Source organism: Cynocephalus volans, chromosome 4, assembly GCF_027409185.1.
Source record: "Cynocephalus volans isolate mCynVol1 chromosome 4, mCynVol1.pri, whole genome shotgun sequence".
In the NCBI taxonomy this organism is placed as follows: domain Eukaryota; kingdom Metazoa; phylum Chordata; class Mammalia; order Dermoptera; family Cynocephalidae; genus Cynocephalus; species Cynocephalus volans.
Genome location: NC_084463.1, coordinates 145,182,853 through 145,210,156, shown reverse-complemented (window position 1 = coordinate 145,210,156; position 27,304 = coordinate 145,182,853). Strand labels below are relative to the sequence as shown.

The following is a 27,304-nucleotide window of genomic DNA, read 5'->3' as shown; positions in this document are numbered from 1 at the left end:
ATGCTTCATTTAATCATTATTTTCCTTGTCGAATAGGTTGGAGAACCAAAGGATGTCATTCGTAAAGATGTTCGTGCCATCCTGAACCGGATGTGCCTTATCTACCCAGCCAGCAAGATGTTCCCCTTTATCATGGAAGGAACTAAATCCAAAAACTCTAAGCAGAGAGCAGGTGAAGCAAGCAATTTAAATTGAGACATGAGTCTCTGCAGTAGTGATCCCTAGAAGAAGTAGTTTATAGATGAACAAGGAACTTTCTTCAGTAGTTGATTTCCACCTTCTGATTTAAACTGTGAGAGTGATGAGTTGCACACTGGTGGAGCCATGGTATCAGGTGATACAGGCACTGCTCAGTACCACCCTGGTGACAAAATCAAGTGCACAGGGGCCATCTGACTCACAGGCATTCCTTTCATTCAGGAGCACTTGTTAGAACACCACTGTTTTATTGGGTAAAGGCAGTAAACAAGAAAAAATTATAGGCAAAGCCAAAATAAGATTTTAGTCCTTCATGTATGCCATGGAAGATTTATCTAGTAAGGATAGGTCTCTGTTCCAAATGTGTGTTGAGTCTCATTAATCTAACCTTTCTTCCCCATCAGAGTGCCTGGAAGAGCTGGGGTGTCTGGTCGAGTCCTATGGCATGAATGTTTGCCAACCAACCCCAGGGAAAGCCTTAAAAGAGATAGCTATTCACATAGGAGACCGTGACAACGCTGTACGCAATGCTGCTCTCAACACCATTGTAACAGTGTACAACGTGTATGGGGATCAGGTGTTCAAACTGATTGGAAATGTGAGTGATTTTTCTCTGAGCATTGTCAGCATGTTGTGAAGATCTCTTAGGTGTCAGATTTTCTGCCATGTCAACTATAGCTAAGTTTTTACTACTTGTTAGTAAACTCAACCTATTAATATGTCCAGATAGCCCCTCAAGGAGTCTCTGATTATTTTACGACATTTAGGCTGTTTTGCCAGAAATCACGTTTTCTTTTCTGAGCATTTCTATTCATAGCAATTTGTTTTAGAAATGAGAGCTACTTTTGAATCAAGAAATCTAAGCTAGTCTGGATTTTAAATTCTGTCTGGCAGTCTGCTCTGTAATTTTAATGCTGTTAGTTTTTAGTTAACAAGTACTCATTTGAGTATAGTGTGGATACTTGTACCCGTCAGATCAAGAGTCTTGAGCTGCAGCCATGAGCCAATTTTCCAGGCACATTAGGTTCTGCCTCTGACTCCTTTTTTCATTCGAGCCAGTCACTTAGACCTTAGTTCTTCACTCCAGTTATCTTATACTATCACCTATATTTACATTGTACTTAACTATTTTTGCTTCTGTTATCTTTTTTTTTTTTTGCGACCGGCACTCAGCCAGTGAGTACACCAGCCATTCCTATATATGATCCGAACCCGCGGCGGGAGTGTCGCCGCGCTCCCAGCGCCACACTCTCCCGAGTGCGCCACGGGCTCAGCCCTTGCTTCTGTTATCTGATTAAATCCTCACTACCACTCAGTGAAGGAAATAAAGCAGATGAGAATTTTGCAGATAACCAAAAGTGAAGTTTCTTGCCCATAGTCACACAGCTAGTTATGGTGACAAAACAAAAACAGGAAGCTTCATTTAATTTTTGACCTTTTATTTGTAATTATTAATAGACTTTCCTTTTCTATCCTTTTTTCATATGTTCTCTTATTATAATAGCTAGGCAAGTATTATTAACAGAAGATGATTTTAAAATGTAATATTTTCAAAGTAAATTTGTGTTACCATTATAGGTTCTTTTTGTTTCAATATGAAAATAGATATTAATTCTTGCATCCTCCAATTGGGTTTTTATTTTCCTCATATTTTAGTGGGTGGATGTGCTAATATATTAAATTTGGCCTTTTTACAGCTTTCTGAAAAGGATATGAGCATGCTCGAGGAGAGGATTAAGCGGTCAGCAAAGAGGCCCTCTGCTGCACCAATAAAACAGGTGGAAGAGAAACCTCAACGCACACAGAGCGTAAGCTCCAATGCCAACATGCTGCGTAAGGGACCAGCTGAGGACATGTCCTCCAAACTCAAGTATGTGGGTGGAGATAGTTGTCTGAGAGCATCTCTATGGATTTTGCCTGTGTGCTTAGAGCTTGTCCTGCAACATAAACTTGAGTTCTTGTAGCCATTATCATGCATGACAATATGTCTGGGTAAATGTCTTGTAATCAGATGTTTAATCCTTCAGTCTTCATTGTCTTTGTCTTTGTCTCAAAACCACTTCTAAATGGTCTTGTGCCTTCTTTCACTGCTTTTCCGTGGACAGAATTATGTATCGCACTTATAGGATGTAAGTACTGCCTGCTAATTTCTCATTAGCAGGGCTCTTATATCTTTCTAACTTCTGACTTGGATTCATCCCCTCTGGAGGGTGACTCGCTTAGTAGAGGGTGTCCATAAGTATCCCATGAATTAAGACTTCCATGAAAATCCAGTGGCTAGAAGAAATGGTGACTCAATGTCATGTGGCTAAAATATTCATTCACCTTCTCCCTTGTATTATATTTGGTTGTGCTCAAGTTTCTACTTTTGGGATAAGGCTAAGTAAAATGCATGCAACCCAGAATTGGCTTAGAGACTCAAAATATTGCCTTCTAAGCAAGACAACTCTATTTTTCGTTGTGAGTATAATTTTAACCAATTTGAACTTGAAAACTTTGAATACCTGTTTCTTGGATGTAATGCTGGTCTTGAGCTGTCAGGAGTGACTATCCCTAAAAAGAGGAGACTGACTATCCCTCAAAGTATAAAATGTACTGAATATTGCATGGAATGATGCTTATGGTTAGAAAAACTTAAACACTGGTTAATTTGGTGGAAAAGAAACAGCCAGTCTGGATTTTTCTCATATTTTTTGTCCATAAGTAGTAAGCTTTGAGTCAGTGTAAGTAGACTTTATTATTTTCTACCCTATCTGGAACAGAAGTACAAGGTTTGTTGGCTTTGGTGAACTAGAGAGAATGTCTATAACTTGGCAGATAATGCAAGTCCAAATTAACGTTATGTGCACTTTTAGGATATTCATGGACCAGTGCTGTTGCCCATTGAAGGCACTTATTAGACTCAAGGATTTAAATCATTCAGGGGGGCTGAAACCAGAAGTTGAACATCTGTCTTGAAGCTTTAGAGCGACTGGCAGTGCTGTTCTTACTCTTTGGTTAATAAATCTCTTTTAGTTCAGGAGCCTCCTTTTGTTTCTTTTAGCCAAGCCCGAAGCATGAGTGGACATCCTGAGGCAGCCCAGATGGTTCGCCGAGAATTCCAGCTGGATCTAGATGAAATTGAGAATGACAATGGTACAGTCCGATGTGAAATGCCAGAACTTGTCCAGCACAAATTGGATGACATTTTTGAACCAGTCCTTATTCCTGAACCCAAGTAAGTTACAAGCTTTCATTAAGTATAAGCAGTTCATGATCATCAGAGTGCATATTTGAAAAGAGCCCTCTGTGGTAGTGTGTAATTAAAGCTTTTTAGAACTGATTACTACCTGACTGATAGCAATTCTTATACTAACACCTGGCTCTAGTGGGGAATTGCATACTTCCAACTTATTGGGATGTCTTACAATAGAGAGATTGAAGTTTTCTCTTTGCTCTGCTCTCTAGGATCCGAGCTGTTTCTCCACACTTCGATGACATGCACAGTAATACAGCATCCACAATCAATTTCATTATTTCCCAAGTAGCCAGTGGGGATATCAACACAAGTATCCAAGCTCTGACACAGGTAATGGGGGTGCTCCCATGATAGTAATTTTATTGGTGGATGTAGAGACTGTGAGAGTGATGAGTTGCACACTGGCAGACTAACAATATTAGGGGGTGCAGGCAGTGTTCCTTACTGCCCTGATGAATAAAGTGCACAGAGGCCACTCAGTTATCACTTGCTTCAGAGGATATATAGCTCTAATAGAGCCTAGCTTTTTTTTTTTTTTTTAAGGCTTGTCAAGTGAAGCAGTGGGAGTGGAGAAGAATCAGAGAAATCTGTAACTGATTGTGATCAATTAGTTGTAAACGCCACTGCACTCAGACCAACTGAGCCTTGCATTTTTATAACTGCATTCATTCAGAGGCTGGAGATACAGCAGTGAACAAGTAGGGACCATGGAATTTACTTAGATTTTAGTGGACAGACAAATAAGTAAACAAAATATCAGATAGTAGTAACTATTGTGTAACTATAACTCAAATGGGGTGATAAGAGAGAGGGACTGAGTTACTCAGATTGAGTGATCAGGAAAAGTCTGATGTGCAGATCAGGAGTAAGAACATTCCAAGCAGGGGGAGTAGCTAGTACACAAAGTAGGAATGAGTTTGCTGGGCTCAAGGAAACAATAGAAGGTCCACGTGCCGGGAGCATAGTGTGCAAGGGGGAGAATGGTACAGAATGAGGTTGAGGGGCAGACAGTGACCAGATCATGTAGCCTTTTAAAAATGCCAGCATAATTTGTTTGGATTAAGTGTGATGGGAAGCCATTTGAACGTTTTAAACAAGTTACTTATTGAAAAAAATATTATTCTCTTCTTCTTCTGCTTCCTTTCCATAACAGTCTGGTTCTTAAAGCCATTAGGTGGGGCAGAGCAAGATAGGCATCCACAGTTGTGGCAAGGGAGTGGGAGTGGGGAGCCATATGGTCCAATGTGAGGGTCTCAGAGCCCAAGCATTGTGAGGAGGAGGAGGGTGTCCATACAGGAGGGGAGACACAGAGTTGGGAGTCAGAGCCAAGCAGTATGAAGAGGATGTCTATGCAGGGAACCAGCCTGTCATGGTAGTAGAACCCCAAGCAGGCTGAGGAGGATGTCCATGTATGTTTGTGGGGATAGGGAGGGCACAGGAAGAATGGCTCAGAATGGAGAGTCAGAGCCAAAGCAAGAAAAGTGGGCATCTTCAGAGGGGAGGGCCGACGTCAGAGATGAGAGATTGGTCACATACGAATGGACTGGTCAAATAAATGTAATGAGAAAATCAAGAGCCAAGTTTCTCACTGTTAGAGAAAGGAGTTATGAATATGGAAGGAGAGCACAATCAAATGAACTCTGATATTGGGCCAGAATTAGATACAACAGTATGAACTCAGGTTTTCATATATAGATGCAGAAATAAATATCATTGTGAATATGTGTGTGTGTGTATACACATATATGTGGTATAAATATATGTTATATATAATATACATATGTAGGAATGTAATATACATATATTCCCTAGCTCTTTTCACTAAGAGGACCTGAGAACAGCAATATCCGAACAGCAACAAGAACACCCAGGGTTCGTCTTCTAAACACTATTTTCCACAAAAAGAATAAGGGCTCCTTGGAGGGCTGAATCAAAAAAGTTATAAGATGGTCCTGGAGCATCTTATTGTGCCAGACAGTAAGGACAAGCTCAAAGAAAAATAGGGACATGCCAGAAGAACACAGAGGTGAACTAGAACAGAAGGGGAACAGTTCAAATGGGAAACAGTTTGCACATCAAAATAAACAATGATAGTACAGTTGACTCTTGAACAACTTGGGGGTTAGATCTTTAACAACCTGACAAACAGCCCAACCCCCACAGACAAAAATCCACATGAGGGGAGAATCTCATCATTGCTTAAGTAGTAGTAGTTAAGTAGTTAACTACTTATAGCCTACTGTTAGGTGGGTTTCTTAACTGTTTGCATTCATGACATGCCTAACCAAAAAGTTTCCAGTATATTTGTTGGAAGAAAAAAAAATTCATGTATAAGTAGACCCACACAGTTCAAACCCATGTTGTTTAAGGGTTTGTTGTAATGCATCATAACCCAATAAACTGAATTAAAATTCAGTAAATTTATTGAATTCAACAAAATTTAATGAACTAGGAAACCATAAGTCTATGATCTAATTAATTAAAATTTGAAAAGAAATGGGATGTTTACATTTCATAGTACCTCCTCACATAATAAAAAAGACAAATATACCAAAAGTACAAAAAGTACAAGATACCAAGAATAATTTGACAGTAGAGAAGCCTGGCAGACACCACCTTAATCAGTTGATCAAAGTGAACATCATCAATAATGTGACAAAATGAAATCATGTGCTACCTGATAGTATCTAATAGAGTTCAGCATCACTTTGCTGATATTCCTAATGCTGTGTAACCTGAATTAATCATGAGGAAACATCAGACAAATGCATTTTACAAAACTGTCAAGGTCAAGAAACTCAAGGAATTGTTCTAGACTGCAGAGAAACTGCAAGGCATGACAGCTAAATGCAGTGCATGATTCTAGACTGGCCTTTTGCTGTAAAGAATGTGATTGGTGTAATTGAAGAAAATGGAATGAGGTCTGAGGATTAGATGGTAGTAACACCAATTTTAGTTTCCTGATTTTGATGGTTATATTATGATTATGAAGGAGAATGTCCTTGTTATTAAGAAATACACACTAAAATATTAAAGGGTCACAGAGCATCAGATTGACAGTTTCACTCTCAAATGATTCAGGATAAAAAAGTTTCCCATATTTTCAACTTTACTGTAATGTTTGTACTTTTTTTTTTTAACTGGGGAAAAAGTTACCCTGGCCACTCTGTAGAGATTATAGGCAGGGCAAGAGCAGATTTGAGAAGACCTGTTAGGAAGCTATGGTCAAAATTCATATGAAAGACATCACATGCCACTAGGATGATCATGGTGGAGAGGAAGAAAATGCATGGTTTCAGGGTATCTTTTGGAGGTATACAGTCCATGGAACTTGGAAATAGATTGGATATGAAATGTAAGGGAGGAAAGGAATCAAGAATAACGCTTTGATTTTTGGCATAAGCAACCAGATGGATGCTGGTGCTATAATATCGAGATGGGGAAGGCTGGGGGAAGAGCAGGCTTGAGAGGTTCAACGTCAAGATATCTCTCTCTGCTGTGTTAAGTTGAGCAGCCCATTAAACATCCATGTAAAGACATGGTTAGGAATGAAAGGGCAGAATCGGGAAGGTTTTTGCTGTTGTTTGGCAAATAGTCCATTAGCTGTTTTGGTACTAGAAGAAAATAAATTCAGGCAATTCTGAAAAACAGTGACTTGAATGAATGCATCCCCTTTGCCTTTTCTCTATCAATATCAATCCAACAACCTGCTTTTTCTGAGCACAGGAGCTGCTGAGTCAAGTAGATTAGTGTCTGAAGTTTGTGAGCAAGCGTCAAGCTATATCTTGCACAAGTACAAGATATTTTCTTATATGGGCCTGAGGAGAACCTAGGGCTCAATAGCGCAGAGACCAGAGAAGAGGATCAAAAGACCAGAAATGCTGGAAACAGATTTCTCTTAGTCTGTCGAGATTAGTAGATTCTCCAAAGGAAGGACAACAGTGGCCTGTGTGAGTGTTACTGGGAGGACCTGGTGGTCTCCCTGGCCCTCAAGGAATTACGTACAGGGAGCCGAACGTAAAGGCTGAATATAGTATCTGAGGCTGGGAAGTCTCTACCTTTTGTACCTCCAGAGACTAAAGAGCAGAAATGCTTACTCTTGGTGCTTTGCCATATGACTGACAGCTTGCCAGCTGGTATACAACAAGCCTACAAGGGCAGAAACTGCCACGTCTCATACCATTCTCAGATTAACACCATTGAGGGCTGGCCAGGAGCTTGTTTGGGGAAAGCATGGTGCTGAGAACGCCAAGGTCAAGGGTTTGGATCCCTGTACTGTCCAGCCACCTAAAAAAAAAAAAAAAAAAAAAGAAAGAAAAGAAAAGAAAATAGAGATTAGATTGTCACCACTGAGGGATTCCTGAATAGGTAAAGAGTAACAACATAACACACAATTAGGGAACCAGCAACCTGAAGAAAAAACAAAACAAAATAACAGAACAGCAATCTCCTGGCAAAGTGAAACTGCTGGAAGTGACAAGATGACCACCTTGTGGGAGGGGGAGGGGTTGGGATGTAGGAGAGTACTTAAGGAAAAGATAATTTATATTTTTCATATCTCCATTGAACATTTTTAAAAATATATATTTGTCCACAAAGAAAATCTTAACGCATGCAAAAAGTAAAAGATACACTGACCAAGTTCTCTGTTGGTAAAGCAATAAAATTTTAAATAAATAATATCACAGAAAAAAAAAATACCGGCTACTTGAAAAACCTGAAACATATTCCTAAATAACCCTTTGATCAAAAAAATTAAAATTCTAATAGCAAATAGGAAAATATTTCACTGCAAAACCATACTTTAAGTCAAATTCAGAAAAATAAATTACCTGAAATGCATTTATTATTGAAGAAAAGCTAAAATAAAGGAATTTAGTACCCCTAAGAAATTAGAAAAATAAAAAATCAGGAGACATTTGAAAGTAGGAAATAATAAAGTTAAAATTAATGAAATGGATTTAAAAATAATCTAAAAGCTGGTTCTTAATTGCTTACTAGTCTGGTGAGAGAGCAAAAATATGTGTACCAGGAATAAGAAAGGAGCCAACCATAGATGTGGGAAAAAAAAGATTTGAAAAAAAGAATTGGTTAGAGCACGGTGTTATAACAACAAGGTCAAGGATTCGTACCCACACCAGCCAGCCACCAAAAAAAAAAAAAAAAAAAAAAGGAAGAAGAAAACACTATCACTCTGTGGAAATTTGAAACAACTGATTCCTCCTGCCAAAGTTTTTTTTTAATACCTGAGAAATTTGAGCAGACCACTAAACATTAACACAAGAAACCCAGAACCTAAAAAGAAAAGATGATTTTGATCATATAAAATTGTAAGATTTTAGTTGAGAGAAAGTTACCATATACTAAGTCAATAAACAAGTGATATATTTTGAAATATATTTGTTACCCATATGACCAGTGAAGGATTAATAGCTACATAAACAGTTTTATTAATTCTTGAGAAAAAGAGAACCTAATAAAAAAATGACCAAAGGAAAGGCAAATCACAGAAGATGTTCAAATGACCAATGAGCACATGAAAAGATGTTCAACTCCATCACTCCTCCCTGCTCTCAGAAATGCAAGTTAAAATAACAATAGATATCACTTTTAAATCATGAAAGTGACAAAAAGTAAAAAGATTAATAACATAAATAGCTGATAGGGATGCCAGAAAAACAGTATTCATACAGTAAATATAGAAATGTGAAATGTTAGTGCTTTTTAAAGAAAACTATATAGTATCATCTATCATACCATGATTTATATCTCTCAGACTAAATTCTTGATACTCTTCTTTTAGAAATAAAAACATAAGCACATAAGGATATATAAACAAAGATGTTTATTGTAACATTATTTATATTGGACACAGTGACCAAACTAGAAATACCCTGGAAGGACATAAGAAGGTTTTGCTTTTTTGTTTTTCTCTTTATGGCGGCTGGCTGGTACCAGGATCCAAGCCCTTGACCTTGGTTTTATTAGCACCATGCTCCAACCAAGTAAGCTAACTGGCCAGCCCAACACAAGTAAATTTTGGTACATGTACACATGGACTGTTATGCAGCTATAAAAATAGAATTATTCTCGTTTATGGATTTCATAATTTCCTGTTGAGTTAGAAAGCTAGACACAGAGAAGTTTATATACTGTAACTCTCTTGTAGAATAAACAGTAGAATAAGGTTCAGACTTTGACCCTATTTAACTGTGCATATATGGTTATATATGATCTTGTAAACACGAAAGAGTATATACTGGTTGTTGATGTTAATAACCACGGAAAAGGGAGTAAGCCTCCCCCTAAAAATAGTATTTTTTTTATGGTGTCCATGCTGAAACATCATTGTTAAACAGTCCCAGTTATATAAAATTGTATGTGTTTGTGCCGTAAAGAATAATAAATGAAAGCAGGACCACTGGCTTTCACACTAGGGGGCACCATGCACATTGTAGTGTATATAAATGGTGCACCTGGAGTTGTATGGCAGCCTTGCCCAAAAGGAGGTTCACAGAAGCTTGATCTCAGTGTTATTTATGTACTCATAAAAATAAAGATATTTTTACTACAATGGATAAGATATACATATTTTTCCCACAGAACATTTTACCATTAGTGATAACCAAAGAACTGAACCAGAAAGAACAATGGACCAAAATGTGGAAACCTGAGTTTTGAGTTTGAACTAAATAGTCTTCTTTTTTAGCCATACTTTTCTCATCTGGTAAATGGAGACCAACCATCTAAAGAGTCTAAAAAGCACTCTTTTCAATAAGTTGAACATTTATTTGTTTCTGTGTTTATTTATTTTTATTTTTATTTTATTTATTGAATCAAAATTATATTTTGGGGGTTCAACATTGAGATGTGTTGATCAAATCAATATAACTAGCATATATATTGTTACAAATCGTAATTATTCTTTTTTTGTGTGTGCATATGCAAGAAATTTAATTAGGAATTGCGTGAAATACTAAACAACATAAAACTTCATCCTAAGACAATTTGTCCATAGGATCCATACATGCCATGTGTTGGTAATAGGGTTGGACAGTGCTTGACTGCCTGATGGTTTTATAAGGTATCGCTTGTAGGTATAACTTCTATACATTTGTCTCCCAGATACCTATTAATCTTTATGCCATAACTTTAATTTCATCAGTAGTTCAATAACAAGTTACATTGTTTTTTTTTTTTTTCCTTTTACGCACACCATTTTATTTGTTTTGTTTTTTTGTTTTTTTCTTAATTTTATTTTATTGATTTACAATGTGGTTGATTATTGTGGCCCATTACCGATACCTCCCTCCCTCCTCCCTCTCCCCCCTCCCTCCCAACAATGTCCTTTCTGTTTGCTTGTCGTATCAACTTCAAGGAATTGTAGTTGTTATGTCTTCTCTCCCCCCCCCCCCGTTTTGTGTGTGTGTGTGTGTGTGTGTGTGTGTGTGTGTGTGTGAATTTATTTATTTTTAGCTCCCACCAATACGTGAGAAGATGTGGTATTTCTCTTTCTGTGCCTGACTTGTTTCACTTAATATAATTCTCTCAAGGTCCATCCATGTTGTTGCAAATGGCAGTATTTCATTCATTTTTATAGCTGAGTAGTATTCCATTGTGTAGCTATACCACATTTTCCGTATCCACTCATCCGATGATGGACATTTGGGCTGGTTCCAACTCTTGGCTATTGTAAAGAGTGCTGCAATGAACATTGGGGAACAGGTATACCTTTGACTTGATGATTTCCATTCCTCTGGGTATATTCCCAACAGTGGGATAGCTGGGACATATGGCAGATCTATCTGCAATTGTTTGAGGAACCTCCATACCATTTCCATAGAGGCTGCACCATTTTGCAGTCCCACCAACAATGTATGAGTGTTCCTTTTTCTCCGTAACCTCGCCAGCATTTATCGTTCAGAGTCTTTTGGATTTTAGCCATCCTAACTGGGGTGAGATGGTATCTCAGTGTAGTTTTGATTTGCATTTCCCGGATGCTGAGTGATGTTGAGCATTTTTTCATATGTCTGTTGGCCATTTGTATATCTTCCTTAGAGAAATGCCTCCTTAGCTCTTTTGCCCATTTTTGAATTGGGTTGCTTGTTTTTTTCTTGTAAAGTTGTTTGAGTTCCTTGTATATTCTGGATATTAATCCTTTGTCAGATGTGTATTTTGCAAATAATTTCTCCCACTCTGTTGGTTGTCTTTTAACTCTGTTAATTGTTTCTTTTGCTGTGCAGAAGCTCTTTAGTTTGATATAATCCCATTTGTTTATTTTTCCTTTGGTTGCCCGTGCTTTTGGGGTCATATTCATGAAGTCTGTGTCCAGTCCTATTTCCTGAAGTGTTTCTCCTATGTTTTCTTTAAGAAGTTTATTGTTTCAGGGTGTATATTTAATTCTTTAATCCATTTTGAGTTGACTTTAGTGTATGGTGAAAGGGCTGGGTCTAGTTTCATTCTCCTGCATATTGATATCCAGTTCTCCCAGCACCATTTGCTAAAGAGGCAGTCTCTTCCACAGTGTATAGGCTTGGTGCCTTTGTCAAAGATCAGATAGCTGTAGGTGTGTGGGTTGATTTCTGGGTTCTCTATTCTATTCCATTGATCAGTGTGTCTGTTTTTATACCAGTACCATACTGTTTTGGTTATTATAGCTTTGTAGTATAGTTTAAAGTCAGGTAGTGTTATGCCTCCAGCTTTATTTTTTTTGCTCAGTGTTGCTTAGGCTATGCGTGGTCTTTTGTTATTCCATATAAATGTCTGGATAGTTCTTTCCATTTCTGAGAAAAATGACATTGGAATTTTGATGGGGATTGCATTAAATTTGTATATCACTTTGGGTAGTATGGACATTTTCACTATGTTGATTCTTCCAATCCAAGAGCATGGAATATCTTTCCATCTTCTTGTATCCTCTCTAATTTCTCTCAGCAATGGTTTGTAGTTCTCATTATAGAGAGTTTTCACATCCTTGGTTAACTCAATTCCTAAGTATTTTATTTTTTTGGTGGCTATTGTAAATGGGCAGGCTTTCTTGATTTCTCTTTCTGCATGTTCACTATTGGAGAATAGAAATGCTACTGATTTTTGTGTGTTGATTTTGTATCCTGCTACTGTGCTGAAATCATTTATCACCTCCAAGAGTTTTTTTGTAGAGGCTTTAGGCTGTCCGATATATAGGATCATGTCATCTGCAAAGAGGGACAGTTTGACTTCATCTTTTCCAATCTGGATGCCCTTTATTTCCTTCTCTTCTCTGATTGCTCTGGCTAGTACTTACAACACTATGTTGAATAGGAGTGGTGAAATTGGGCATCCTTGTCTAGTTCCTGTTCTTAAAGGAAAAGCTTTCAGCTTTTCCCCATTCAGGATGATATTGGCAGTGGGTTTGTCATATATGGCTTTAATTATGTTGAGATACTTTCCGTCTATACCTAACTTATAGAGGGTCTTTGTCATGAATGAGTGCTGAATTTTCTCAAATGCTTTTTCAGCATCTATAGAGATGATCATATGGTCCTTGTGTTTGACTTTATTAATATGGTGTATCACATTTATTGTTTTGCATATGTTGAACCAACCTTGCATCCCTGGGATGAATCCCACTTGATCGTGGTGAATAATTTTACGTATGTGTTGCTGTATTCTGTTTGCTAGTATTTTATTGAGGATTTTTGCATCTATATTCATCAAGGATATCGGCCTGTAGTTTTCTTTTTGGTTACATCTTTACCTGGTTTTGGTATCAGGATGATGTTTGCTTCATAGAATGAGTTTGGGAGATTTGCGTCTGTTTCAATCGTTTGGAACAGTTTGTAAAGAATCGGTGTCAATTCCTCTTTGAATGTTTGGTAAAATTCTGCTGTGAATCCATCTGGTCCTGGGCTTTTCTTTGTTGGGAGCTTTCTGATAACAGCTTCAATCTCCTTTATTGTTATTGGTCTGTTCAGATTTTCTACGTCTTTATTGCTCAGTTTTGGGAGCTTGTGTGTGTCCATAAATTTATCAATTTCCTCCAGATTTTCAAACTTGTTGGCATATAGTTGTTTATAGTAGTCTTGAATGATTCCTTGTATTTCAGATGAATCAGTTGTAATATCACCTTTTTCATTTCTAATTTTTGTTATTTGAATCTTCTCTCTTCTTTTTTTTAGTTAGCCATGCTAATGGTTTTTCAATTTTATTTATCTTTTCAAAAAACCAGTTTTTTGATTCATTGATCTTTTGTATTGTTTTTTGGGTTTCAATTTCATTAAGTTCTGCTCTGATCTTAATGATTTCTTTCCATCTGCTAACTTTAGGTTTGGATTGTTCTTGTTTTTCTAGTTCTTTAAGGTGAAGTGTTAGGTTATTCACTTGCCATCTTTCCATTCTTCTGAGGTGAGCATTTAATGCAATAAATTTCCCCCTGCAATACTTTTGCAGTATCCCACAGGTTTTGGTATGATGTATCATTATTTTCATTAGTTTCAATAAATTTTTTGATATCCTGCTTCATTTCTTCTTGGACCCATATGTCATTAAGTAGAATGCTGTTTAATTTCCATGTGTTTATATAGTTTTCAGAATTTCGTTTGTTATTAATTTCTAGTTTTACCCATTGTGGTCTGAGAAAATACATGGGATAATTCCAATTTTTTTGAATTTGTTGAGACTTGATTTGTGACCTAATATGTGATCTATCCTGGAGAATGAGCTATGTGCTGATGAGAAGAATGAATATTCTGAGGTTGTTGGATGGAATGTTCTGTAGATATCTGCCAAGTCCAATTGGTCTAGAGTATTGTTTAGATCTTGTGTTTCTCTGCTGATTCTTTGCCTAGATGATCTGTCCAATATTGACAGTGGGGTATTCAGGTCCCCTGCTTTTATGGTGTTAGTGTCTGTTTCCTTCTTTAGGTCTAATAGAGTTTGTTTTATAAATCTGGCTGCTCCAACATTGGGTGCATACATGTTTATGATTGTTATGTCTTCTTCATGGATCAGTCCTTTGATCATTACGTAGTGTCCCTCATTGTCTCTTTTTATGGTTTTTAGTTTAAAGTCTACTTTGTCATATGTAAGAATAGCTACTCGAGCTCGTTTTTCTTTTCTGTTTGCATGGTAAATCTTTTTCCATCCTTTCACTCTTAGTCTATGTGAGTCTTTATGGGTGAGGTGGGTCTGTTGAAGGCAGCATATAGTTGGGTCCTCCTTTTTAATGCAGTCAGCCAGTCTGTGTCTTTTGATTGGGGAATTTAAGCCTTTTACATTAAGAGTTGTTATTGAATAGTATTGATTTATTCCTAGCATTTTTTTATTGTTGTTTGGTTGTCTTAGGTGTCTTTTGTTCCTTGATTTCTGATTTACTGTTTGTTTTCTGTGTTTGTTGGTTCCTTAGGTTGTAGATAGCCTTTTTGTTTGTTTGTTTTCTCTTCATGAATGCCATTTTTATTATACTAGTGGGTTTAGATTTTTCTTGGGTTTTTATGGCCGTGGTAGTTATTATTCAGGAACCAAACCCAGTACTCCCTTGAGGATTTCTTGTAAGGGTGGTTGTGCGGTGGTGAACTCCTGCAGTTTTTGTTTGTCTGAGAAATATACTATTTGCCCTTCATTTCGGAAGGATAGCCTTGCAGGGTAGAGTATTCTTGGCTGGCAATCTCTGTCTTTTAGTATTTTGAATATATCATCCCATTCCTTTCTGGCTTTTAGGGTTTGTGATGAAAAGTCTGATGTTAGCCTGATTGGGGCTCCCTTATAGGTGATTTGACACTTCTCTCTTGCAGCTTTTAAGATTCTCTCTTTGTCTTTGAGTTTTGCCAATTTGACTATAACATGTCTTGGAGAAGACCTTTTTGGGATGAATACAGTTGGAGATCGTTGAGTTTCCTGGATCTGAAGATCTGTGATTTTTCCTATACCTGGGAAGTTTTCTGCCACTATTTTGCTGAATATGTTTTCAATGCAATCTCCTTTTTCCTCCCCTTCTGAAATACGCATGACTCGGATATTTGAGCCCTTAAGGTTGTCTGATATCTCTCTCAGATTTTCTTCAATGCCTTTGATTCTTTTTTCTTTTTTTTTTTGTCTGCTTGTGTTATTTCAAACAGCCTATCTTCAAGTTCAGAGGTTCTCTCTTCAACTTCCACAAGCCTGTTGGTTAAACTCTCTGTTGTGTTTTTTATTTCACTGAATAACCTCTTCAGTTCGGCAAGTTCTGCTACATTTTTTTTCAGGGCATTGATTTCCTTGTACATTTCCTCTTTCAGGTCCTGTATACTTTTCCTCGTTTCATCATGATGTCTAGCTGAGTTTTCTTGTGTCTCATTCAGTTTCCTTAGAATTATCACTCGAAATTCCTTGTCAGTCATTTCAAGGGCTTCTTGTTCTATAGGATCTAGAGCTTGAGATTTATTATCTCTTGGTGGTGTACTTTCCTGATTTTTCGTATTTCTGGTATCTTTTCTTTGATGTTTATTCATTGTGGCAGGGGTTTTCACAATCCACAGGTTTGACACTGTTGACTGACTAAGATGCTGCTGTGGTTGCCAATTTGGTATGGCTACTTCAGTGACTCCCTGTTCCCTGCGCTCTGGCCCGGGCTGCTGGGATGCGCCGAGGCACCGCAGAGCGTGTGGTCTCTTCAGAGCTTCCCGTTCCCTTGCAGGATGTCTCCCTGCTCTGTGTACACTAGGCCGGGTTTGGGATGGAGCCGGGTGGCAGCGGTGAAGCCTACCTGCTGCTGGATTGCACAGCAGCAGCATGGACCCTGTGGAGTTCCCGCCTCCCCTGCCGGACGACTCCCTGCTCTGTGTGCACTGGGCTGGGCTGGGAATGAAGCCGGGTGGCGGCGGTGAAGCCTACTTGTTGGATCAGGCAGTGGCAGCCCGCAGGGCGTGTGGTCTCTGCGGAGCTTCTGCCTCTCCCGCTGGACGTCTCCCTGTCTCGGCTGCCGGTTGATTCGCTTCCAGCTCCAGGGACGGTGGGTGGGGGTGAGGGGTCAGAAGCCATGGTCACTGTTGCAGCCCGGGGTGACACACGCCGGCTCAGGCCACATCTGCAGCTGCGGCTGGGACGCGGGCCGTGGTGCACCGGCAGGTCGCGTGCACAGGTTGCGGGAAGATTCCCGGTTCTCGGCATGGTAAAGACACCCTTTTGAAGCCGTTTCTTTGTACCGATTCTGCTACAGCCGCATCTGGTGCGGGCCTCAGGCTGCTTCTACTCATGGCGGAAAAGCGGCAGCCAGCTCTCCTCTTCCACCATCTTGACCTCCACTCCTCCTGTAATTATTCTTTATGCCCCTTGTCCAATCTCTCCCCATCTTTCTCTTCCTTCCCCCTCCGCCCCTCTAATTACCCTAGATTTCTTCTATCCTTCTGAAAGGATAATGGTTACTCTGTTGATCTGTTGCCTAGATGATCCTGTCCAATGCTGAGAGGTGTGATCAGGTCCCTCGATATTATAAAGCAGATGCTTCTTCTGTCACTCTGAAATGGGCTTTGTGGAGAGAGACATCCTCTTCTTTTCTTTATCTCTGCTGGTGACTCCTTGTGTCAGTGCACTCCAGTGGTTGGTGGACCTTCTGCATGGTGGTTGTGGTGTCTAGCCACTTTCGTGTCAGCCATGGTTATTGTTGTGGCTGTGGTGGGCCACCCACACGGAGGTGATGTTTTTGGCATGCTCCTTGGCACTGATGATGTGCCTGGCTGTGGGGTATGTCTGGTCCCCTTCTCCATGCCTCTGGTCCCCAGGCAGGCCCTGAGGTGCTGGCGTGGTGTGCCTGGTTGTGGCAGGGGGGTCCAGTCCCTGGCTCCAAGCCTCCAGTTCCCAGGCAGGCCCAAAGGTGCTGGTGGTGTGCCTGGGCTGGAACTCATTTTTTGTCCTTTGCTTCTAAAATGAGGGAACTTCCTGTGGGAACCAGTACTTGAGCTGTGTTGTTGAAGTAAATTGCTGCTTTGCTGCTGTTTTCATAGGGAAAGCTTTTTGTGCAGCTCAGGGTTTTAATGGTTGATCTTATAGGTACTTCTGGCTCTCCAGAGACCCAATGGATCTGTGTTATGTAGAAACTCTGATCTGGGCCTGAGGTTTTTCATCAAACTGCACCCCATGCAATTCTGCATTCCTGACCAGTCTCCTCTGAGTGGTCCTATGCTGATTAGGGGGCAGATCGGTTGTCCTTGCTGTGCCCCAGTGTTCTCCCGGTGGGCCCATCTCCCCTACCGCCCGTGCTCCAAACACTTCCCATGGGATGGGCCCTGCACTGGTCCCTTGAAATGACTCACCAGCCTCTGAATGCCTCCCTTTTTTCAGTTGTTCTGGCACCTTGCTCCTGCGTGGGTCCACGGGGGCCACCAACTCCCTCTCTCCCCTGCCGCCTCCAAGTAACTCCGTCTGAAGGGCAAAGCTGCAGCTTCTGCCGGCTCCTGCTCCATGCACTCAGCAGTTCCAGTCTGGAAGCGGCCAGGGCACAAAACGCTCAGAGCAGTTTTTTTTTTCTCTCATTGTGGTTTCTCCCCACCTTCATGAACTCTGTAGGTCTCTCCTCCTCTTCCCCTGAGCTCCAGCGGCCCCAGCTTGGCTGATGTTACATTTTTATAGTTGTAAATTGGTTGATTTGTGGGAGAGAGTGATGCTGGGGACCGTCTATTCTGCCATCTTGACCGGAACTGAACAAATTGAACATTTAAACATAGGGATTATTATTCCCTGAACTAGACAGCGAGCCTGTTAAGAATAGGATCTGTGACTAATTCACCTAATATTATCTTGCTTGGTAAATATGTATTCAATGACTGAATCCCTAAGGACTAGTTATTTATACATAAAGTGACTGGGTTTTTTCCAAGGTAAGATATAAGTATTCAGGGCCTGCCCCATGACTCAGTCGGGAGAGTGCAGTGCTGGTAGCACCAAGGCCGTGGGTTCAGATCCTATATAGGGATGGCCAGTGCGCTCACTGGCTGAGCGTCCTACAGACCACACCTTGCCAAGGGTTGCGATCCCCTTACTGGTCACACACACACAAAAAAGATATAAGTATTCATACGGAGAAGTCCCTCATAGTGTCTTCCTGCTACTTAGAATTGTGAAGCTTGGAAAATAAATCTTGGAATTTTTGTTATCAGATTGATGAAGTCCTGAGACAGGAAGACAAAGCCGAAGCTATGTCTGGCCATATTGATCAGTTTCTGATAGCCACGTTCATGCAGCTAAGACTCATCTACAACACACACATGGCCGATGAGAAATTGGAGAAGGATGAGATCATCAAGCTGTATAGCTGTATCATCGGCAACATGATTTCGGTAAGGGCACCTCTGCAGAACTAGAGCTTCCCTTCAGTCTCTCATGCTGGCCAGGTTCTAAAGCTAGAGTCTGTGTGGATGTTCCAGTGAGTCCTATGTCACTTGGTAGAATTTTACATGTGTCATATAGCAAGCTACTACTACCATTGGATGTTGGACTACACTTTAGCTTACCTTATTGTTAGGATATGAAGTAGAATGCTTACAAACTACCTAGAATTCTGCTTCCTGCCAGTTTCTTCGTCAGGCATGGTAGGCCCTAGCTGGCATTTCACAGATAAGTGTGCTTACATTTAAAATATTTGTAATAACAGAAAGGAAGCACAACAATTAATTTTGGCTATTACTGAAGGCTTGAGAGAGTGTGGTGATTTTTATTATTTTCTTAGTACTCTGAATTTTTAAAAATACAATATAATTGAATGTTTACTAGAATATACTACCCATGTCTATCTTCTTTGCTCTATATGTTGTTTTACACCTCCCTAACATAGTTAAGGCTGTATAGCTGTTTCAGATAGAGAGCCTGGCCCGGGAGGCATCCACTGGAGTACTGAAAGACCTGATGCATGGCCTTATCACATTAATGCTGGATTCTCGGATTGAAGATCTAGAGGAAGGACAACAGGTGATCCGCTCTGTGAACCTCTTGGTGGTGAAGGTTCTGGAGAAGTCAGACCAGACCAACATCCTGAGGTATATCTGAACTCTAAAGCAGTAGAGTTTGGAACAGCCTCTCTTTTATCTGCATGTAGAAACCAGCAAATCACTAGATCAGTTGTAACTTTAGGTTTGCCCATAAGTTGATTACTCTTTCCTTCCTCGTAGACCAAAGGTATTGCAGCCTGAGACAACAGCTAAAACTAGTAACAGCTCTGTAAGCCACCCAATATCATGAATGTTTTAGAACAGGATGGTAAAGTTTGTCAATTTACATCTTTCATGTACATTTCATGTACATTTCTTCCTTTCTCAGCTACCAATGACAATGAAAAATAGAATGGCAAACTTTGTCAAGTGGTAGCTTACAAAGCTTAAATGTTTATGTTCTTTATAACTGAATGTCAAGTAATCAAAGACAGTCCTGATCCATGAGTTCTCAATTTATTAGATGGATAGAGAATATTCACACTTGGCCTTTCACTTACTGATTTTAATTGGAATGTAGGTTTGAAACTTATTGTTTTTGTGGTGGTGTTTTTTTCCAGTGCACTACTTGTTTTGCTCCAAGACAGCCTGCTAGCAACAGCCAGTTCTCCCAAATTCTCAGAGCTTGTTATGAAGGTGAAGTTGAAATTATTTGATCTCTTTTCTTTCAAAGATGCAATCACTTTGTTAAAATGTGGGGAAGGAGGAGTTGGAGCTAAGACATAGGCTCAAATCAACCAAGACACACCTGAAAAAATATAATTGCTCTTCAATTTTACCTTCCTCCAATTTATTCCCCAATGTCAGTTCTTAACAATCCTGGACTGCAAACAGTGAAAAAGAAGAGCTACTTTGTAAATATTTCACCAGTTCTCCTTGAATCAAAAAGAAAAAGTTTGAGACAAATTTCATTTCTTTTTGGGAGAAAGATGTATATAGATAGCCCTATAATGTTTGGGTCTCTTTCATGGAAGACTGCAAATGAATATATCTATAACATTGTAATACGGTTATTACACTGTAGTAGTGTAAGCTGTTTTGTCTCCTGGGGTTATATTAGCTTAAACCATATGAACCACTCTACTCAAGTACCAAGGAAACCCAGGACAGAATTTCCACATTTTCACAACATTAAACAATGGCCCCTATCTCTGGGGAGTGGGAGGAATGAAGGATGATTATTATATAGATGATTTGTCACACTTCAGTCAGTGACATAGTTGCAGTGATTAAAGTTTTCTTATCTAAGCAGCTGAATTTGAAAGATATGATGATGTACCACATTTATATCCCTGACCATCTTTTAAAAGTGAGCCCAGAGCTTGGGGATGATGAATGGTGGCAAATGATCCTCATTCTTCAGTCACTTCTTGTAACATTTGTTTTTTTGGTGTTTTGTTTTTTGTTTTTGTTTTACAATAGTGTCTTTGGAGAATGGTTCGACTACTGCCTGATACCATCAATAGCATTAACCTGGACAAAATTCTTCTGGATATCCACATTTTTATGAAGGTCTTCCCCAAAGAGAAACTGAAGCAGTGCAAAAGTGAATTTCCCATAAGGACCCTAAAGACTCTGCTGCACACCTTATGCAAATTAAAAGGTCCTAAGGTGAGTGAGAACAACATCTGGTTTCAGAGGGAGCTTGGGAGAACGTGGAAATGGCATTGCTACCATTTGGATATGCATGTGTCTCCCTCAGATCCTTGACCACCTAACGATGATTGACAACAAGAATGAGTCTGAGCTGGAGGCGCATCTCTGCCGGATGATGAAGCACAGTATGGACCAGACTGGGAGCAAGTTTGATAAGGAAACAGAAAAGGGAGCATCTCGAATAGTGAGTGGCCTGGCTTGAAAGAGAAGGAAATGTGATTGCACTGGAGGTGATCTTGTTTAAGTATAGGTCACCTGGAAACTGTCTTTCTGAAGGCCCAAGGTGAAGGCTCAGGGATTGGTCTGATCAGTCTTCTGCTGTGGTGCTGTAACCATTTCTGCCTTGAAATATTAAAGTATAAACTAATTATAATCATGTGTTTTTCGGTCCCCAAGAAAGGTTTCTCTGTCTGTGGCTAAGGCGTTGGTCACCAGATAAATCCACTGTGAACTCTGTTTCATTGGGGAGGAGTGTAGCAGTTCCTTCTTCAACAGATTAGGTGAAAACCTGAGAATGGAGGTAACCCAGAATGTTAGTGTTTCTGCTGAAGACTCTCAGCATTGGCAGTTTTGTTATCTCCAGGAACATACTGATAAGGTCCAGATTTTGAGATATTTTCTGCTCATATCCAAACATTGGTTCTTAATAACTCAAGTCTAACCAGTTCTTCCTGGTGTCTTTCAACTTTTCAGGATGAAAAATCATCAAAGGCCAAAGTTAATGATTTCTTAGCTGAGATTTTTAAGAAGATTGGTTCTAAAGAGAACACTAAAGAGGTAAGAATGAAAGGGTTAAGAGTGAAAGAGTTAAGCCAAGTGAAGCTCTGTTTTATGGAAAGGGGCACTAACACCCATCCCACATCTTCCTTTTTCTTGTTCACCAGGGCCTCGCAGAGTTATATGAATATAAGAAGAAATATTCAGATGCCGACATTGAACCATTTCTGAAAAATTCCTCACAATTCTTCCAGAGCTATGTTGAGAGAGGCCTTCGGGTGATTGAAATGGAAAGGGAGGGCAAAGGCCGAATTCCCACTTCGACAGGTACAGTTTCCTTTAGTAGCTCCAAGAACAAGCTCAAAGTAGCTCCCAGCTCAGGAACCTGAAGTTTTGGTCGGTGTAAATTCATATCCGTGAACTTTAGTGCTTAATGGTCACCAATGATCTTCACATTGCTACATCCAGTAGTCAATTCTGTCCCTACTTGACCCATCATGAGTATTTTACAATGGTAATCGTTCCATGCCCTTGAGACAATTTCTTCATTTAGCTTCCAGTTTTCCATGCTATCTTGGTTTCCTCCTACCTTGCTGGCTGTTCTTTCTCAGCCTTTAGCTGATTCTTGTTCTCCCTTACCTCTTAATGTTGATGTCTCCCAGTATTCAGTCTATGATTATCTCTTCTCTCTTACTCTTATTCCATTAAAGAATTTACTTATTCTTATCACGTTAAATACCATTTACTTGCCAGTGAGGCCCAATTGCTTTTTATTCTCCAGCTCAGACCTCCTACCTGATCTCCAAACTGCTGTATCCTACATGACGTCTCCACTTGGGTGTCTAGTAGACATCAGAGACTCAACATGTCAAAAACAAAACTCCTAACATCCCCCCACAACCTGCTTCATTTGCGGTCTTCTCCATCTCAATGGATAGCAACTTTGACCAAGTTTGCTCAGACCCAAAGCTTTTGAGTCTTCTCTTTGGGAAATCCTTTTGGCTCTTCCTTCAAACTATTTACAGAATCTGCCCACATTTATCCTCACCTTCACTGCTACCACCTTGGTCTGAGACATCATTACCTCTTACCTGGATTATAGCACAACGCTCCTGATCTCCCTGCTTCCACCCTTGCTTCCCTCTCTCCCTGTGCACACACAGCATCAAAATGACTCTTCTCAAACATGTTTCAGAGGCTCTTCCTTTTGCCTAGCAAAAGCCAAAGTCCTTACAACGGGCTCTGAGGGCCTGCATTATATGACCCCCCAATACCTTTAGGACTTTATCTCCTACTATTCTCCCTGTCATTCCATTCCACCCCCCTTGCTGTTTCTGGAAAATACCATGTGCCTTCTTAGGGCATTTGCATTGGGTATTTCTGACATGTAGAATATTCTTCCTAAGATGGCCTTGTTGGCTAGCTCCCTTTCCTCTTTCAGATCTTCTCTCAAATACCACCATCTCAGTGAGACCTTATGTAAAACTTGTGACCTATCTCTCACCCCACCATTTCATTACCACCTCTAACATACCTTATAATGTAGCATTTATTACATTAATTGTTCAGCATCTGTCTCTCTCTGCTAGAATTTAAAAGTTATTTTCTGTTTTGTTGACTGGCATATGGTAGGCACTCCACATGTATTTGTTGAATGATATGAATGAATGCAATAACTAAGTTTAAGCTAAAATGTTACTGTCCCCTCAGTGAAAAAGTCACCCCCTGAGAATTACTGCTCAGAGGATCTAGAGACAAAAGGTAGACTTAGGGCTGGCCAGTTGGCTCAGTTTCTTAGAGTGCAGCCTTGGAACACCAAGGTCAAGAGTTCAGATTCCCATACTGGGCAGTCGCAAAAAAAAAAAAAAAAATGGTAGACTTAGGAGGTTTCAGTTGTAGGAAATATCTGTCATGAGCCTTAAAACAGAGAAAAGACAGATCCAACTGCAAAAGTCCCCTCTTGTTAGTGCAGAGGAAAGCTCTCACATTTGTCCTGTTTTTAGTTCTTTCCAGGCTCTATAAAGTTCACTTACATTCAAGAGCTTCTTTATCTGTAAAAGTGCTTTCCTTTGTCGTTTTTCAGACCCCAGTCCTATCTCTATCAGCATGCATCTTGCTAAGGCAGAAGCTTCATTTCAGTTGTGTTCTCTTAAACAACTGTTTTTGTTTTTGACACTTTAAATTTTCCCTCTCCAAGAACTTGAGTCTTTTTCTTGAAATGTGTTGAGCAGAATGTCAAATAGTATACCATTTATGGAAATACGTGGTTTCATCAACCAGGGTAGGGACTCCTCCCATTTCTAAAATCCTTTCTGGTGATGTTGAATATTTGATTGATATTTTCGGCCTAAACATCACCTTTGCAGTACAAGTATGTGATCCCCACTGATTATTGAATTGGCTTTATGCCTGAAAGTATTCAAATGTATCTTATTGCTGGCTTTTACATTATTCTTCATTCATTTTTCACTCTCCCAGAATATTCTCATCTTCACATTAAAGGATTCCTTTTTCCCTGGAGTATCCTGTTTTACTTTTCTATTTCCTATAAGGTAATTCTTCCTCATAGTACCTTATCTTGGGGCCTATGTAATGCATTTTCATTGATATCAAACTAGGTATTTTAAATGCCTACATTTTATGATTGTTCCTTCTCAGAAATTTAGGAACTGTAATAGAATTTTTTGATGTTTTGGCTTAGTTTTTGGTTTTCCCGTCTCCTGCCAGAATATTGGTCTTAGTGATGGGATTGCAGATACTGCACTTCCTGTTCCCTCTTTAGATGTTTGTTGGATACCTCAGCTTCTCCCTCTCTTCTTCATGACTATGCAGTACCTTGAGCTCCATGCTATCCTTCACAGGTTTGAATAAGAGCTTTCCCCTGTGTGTCACCTAGGCTGAACCTAATCTAATTCTTCTAAATATTTAAGGTCCTCAGGTTTTTCATTTGGGCAATTATAATGTCCTCAGGAGAAGCTTAGGTTTATCGGATTGCCCAAATTAGCAGTGGGATTACTGGAATACAAGTCTCTGTGTAACCCAGGATGTAGACAGAAAACCCAATTACATTCTGCCTTTCTGTATCAATTCAAAGTTCTCGTGAAGTTTATCTTATATGTTTCAGGGCTCCTTTATCACCATTGCCAGGTCAACTTTTGTGGATTTTTTAGTGTTCAAGTACGGTGGCAATATTTAAGCCCCAGGGAATTCTTAATTGCTCTCTTTGGTGGCAGATTAACCAAAGGCAATCTAGAAGGGCAGTATGTGTCTGAGTATTCTTTCTACATTTTTGTCTCTAGGCATCTCTCCCCAGATGGAGGTCACATGTGTGCCCACTCCCACAAGCACAGTGTCCTCCATAGGTAACACAAATGGAGAAGAGGTGGGACCATCTGTATACCTGGAAAGGCTAAAAATCCTCCGACAGCGATGTGGCCTGGACAATGCAAAGGTACTGCTTCTTTCCTTCTGTGCACATCAGGGAGGGCAGTGATAAGCAGGTCAGGGACAGGCTGGCCCATAGGGGAGGGGCTCAGTCTTGGTGTATGTTGTTCTGGAGCTGCATCTTGACCTGCTTGTCAATGTCTCCTCTTCTCTCAATAGCAAGATGACCGACCTCCTTTGACCTCTTTGCTCTCCAAACCAGCAGTTCCTACTGTCGCCTCTTCCACAGACATGCTCCACAGCAAACTCTCTCAGCTCCGGGAGTCACGGGAGCAGCACCAGCATTCAGACCTGGATTCTAACCAGACTCACTCTTCAGGAACCATGACCACATCCTCCTCCACAGCTAACATTGATGACTTGAAAAAAAGACTGGAGAGAATAAAGAGCAGTCGCAAATGAAGCTGCCCCATCCCCTGGCACCCTGCAGCTTTAGTTTACTAAACTAGAAGTCTTCATAGTTTAAAGGGGCCTCGGCAGGCCTAGTGACACAGACTGGTTGTATGTATCATGCCGTGGAGCTGGGGGAGGAGTCGTTGTGGCACAAGCATTTGTACATACTCCGCTTCTCTCCGTCAGCATCCGCCTCTCTAGAAGACTGTCTGTGGATTAGTTTAGTGTACAGACTTGTAAACAGCCACCCTCCTCTCAGCTCAGACTAGTTTCTGTATCCTTTTTCTTTTGTTTTATTTTTAACTGCTCATTGTAAAATCATCCTAATCTTTCCTAGCTTTAACTATTAGAAACTCTTTAATAGTTTTCCTTTCAGTTTGTGAGCTCTTCCCCCTGTAGCCCTGAAGGGTCATTGTATTCTGTATGAATGCATGGCATGATACAACTAATTTAAGAGTCTTTTATAAATAAAGTTTGCATTAACTGTCCCTGTCTCCCAAGATACTCCATATTTGGGAGTGTTGGGCAGCTCTTTCTGTCACCTGTTTTGGGACCAGCTGGGTATTCAGCCAGTTAAAGAAAGGTTAATTATTGCTTACCTATCTCCACCTTTTCTTGGCTCACAGACTTGGAGCTTTTACTCCTTAGGAATAGAAGGCAGCTCCTGGGGAGCAGAGAAATCTCATCCTTCCTGGTTTTGAGGTCTTGGTCATGACTTCCCTCCCATCATCACCAGTGGTTCCAAGGAGCTCCTAGGCATCCTGTCACTTTTCTGCCCAAATGCACATGAGATTGCACCTGGGGATTGACCAGACTATATTGCAACTGGATTTGGTTCATTTGACTAATGGAGTTTGGGAGAGCTTAGTAGTTTCCTGCCTGGTTTCTGAGTCTCTTTTGGTCAAGACTAACAACTGCTTCACATTCAGTCTGATTGAGGGATCAGAAAGTGAACTGAATATTCGCTGGAATAAATTCCACAGGGCCTCCTTCCACAGTCAGTAAAACTCTTCAGGACTAAGAGGTTCTGGATTCAGGGGGAGACTTTTTAGGCAAGCATAAGGTTCAAAGGAACTTTTTTATCCCCCCTTCGCTACTAATTGGTGTGCAAGAAATGAAAGCTTGTTGGAAAATGAATCCTCTATTGTTTTTCCATCAAATGAATCCTCTCTTGGTTCTGGTCATTATTTTCAGGTGGCCCCTATGCTGCCTGAAATTAAACTTGCCTCTCTCCCTTATAGTGGCACATAGGGGTGGGTATGTGTTCGGAGAAGGGGAGATGGAGTCTATTGCCTTGGTAGAAGAACATATTAGAAAGAGTGGCTGCACTCGGGTCCAGAATTAGCACAGCTAATTTGAAAAACCCAAGTGCCCAGAGCTTACAAAACTGACTGCTATGTTGGAGGGAAAGTCTTATAAGAATGTGTGCTTTTATTTATAAGGCAGATTCTGGGTATTACACCTAATTCTTGATCCCTTCCCCCTTTCTCTGGTGAAAGCTCTGGCTGTCAAGATCCTGCAAGCTCACTGAATTTCTGTTTTTACCCTGCTTTCTGGTCAACCAGAACCAAAGAATGAGCCCAAGGAACTCTGTCCTAATTCTCTGTTGCCTGATGTATTGAAAAAATGAGAAGATAAAAAGGTGAAGGGAGGGGGCTAAAGATACCTATCTTGGGTTCCTTCCTGCTTCAAACCATGCACGTTAGTTGAAGACCCTAGG

The 27,304-nt window shown here is 40.1% G+C and overlaps 1 protein-coding gene and 2 non-coding genes across 4 annotated transcripts in view; all 3 read left to right on the top strand.

Annotated features, from left to right (window-relative positions):
* The window catches only part of CKAP5 (cytoskeleton associated protein 5), a 100,819-nt gene extending 74,741 nt beyond the window's left edge, over positions 1 to 26,078 (top strand). For both annotated transcript variants that reach the window (XM_063092489.1, XM_063092488.1), the window contains exons 31-44: positions 37 to 172; positions 603 to 796; positions 1,896 to 2,068; positions 3,242 to 3,415; positions 3,646 to 3,766; positions 18,547 to 18,726; positions 19,235 to 19,422; positions 19,935 to 20,010; positions 20,797 to 20,985; positions 21,077 to 21,214; positions 21,724 to 21,807; positions 21,915 to 22,074; positions 25,047 to 25,198; positions 25,351 to 26,078. In XM_063092489.1, coding sequence (XP_062948559.1) covers positions 37 to 172; positions 603 to 796; positions 1,896 to 2,068; positions 3,242 to 3,415; positions 3,646 to 3,766; positions 18,547 to 18,726; positions 19,235 to 19,422; positions 19,935 to 20,010; positions 20,797 to 20,985; positions 21,077 to 21,214; positions 21,724 to 21,807; positions 21,915 to 22,074; positions 25,047 to 25,198; positions 25,351 to 25,593 — 2,208 coding nt within the window. In that variant the 3' untranslated portion in view covers positions 25,594 to 26,078. The remainder of the gene's footprint in view (positions 1 to 36; positions 173 to 602; positions 797 to 1,895; positions 2,069 to 3,241; positions 3,416 to 3,645; positions 3,767 to 18,546; positions 18,727 to 19,234; positions 19,423 to 19,934; positions 20,011 to 20,796; positions 20,986 to 21,076; positions 21,215 to 21,723; positions 21,808 to 21,914; positions 22,075 to 25,046; positions 25,199 to 25,350) is intronic.
* LOC134377469 (small nucleolar RNA SNORD67) lies at positions 292 to 402 on the top strand. Its single transcript, XR_010023510.1, has one exon. It is a non-coding gene; the product is annotated as a small nucleolar RNA SNORD67 (small nucleolar RNA).
* Positions 3,816 to 3,917, top strand: LOC134377471 (small nucleolar RNA SNORD67). The gene has a single exon (XR_010023511.1). It is a non-coding gene; the product is annotated as a small nucleolar RNA SNORD67 (small nucleolar RNA).
* Positions 26,079 to 27,304: the final 1,226 nt, after the last annotated feature.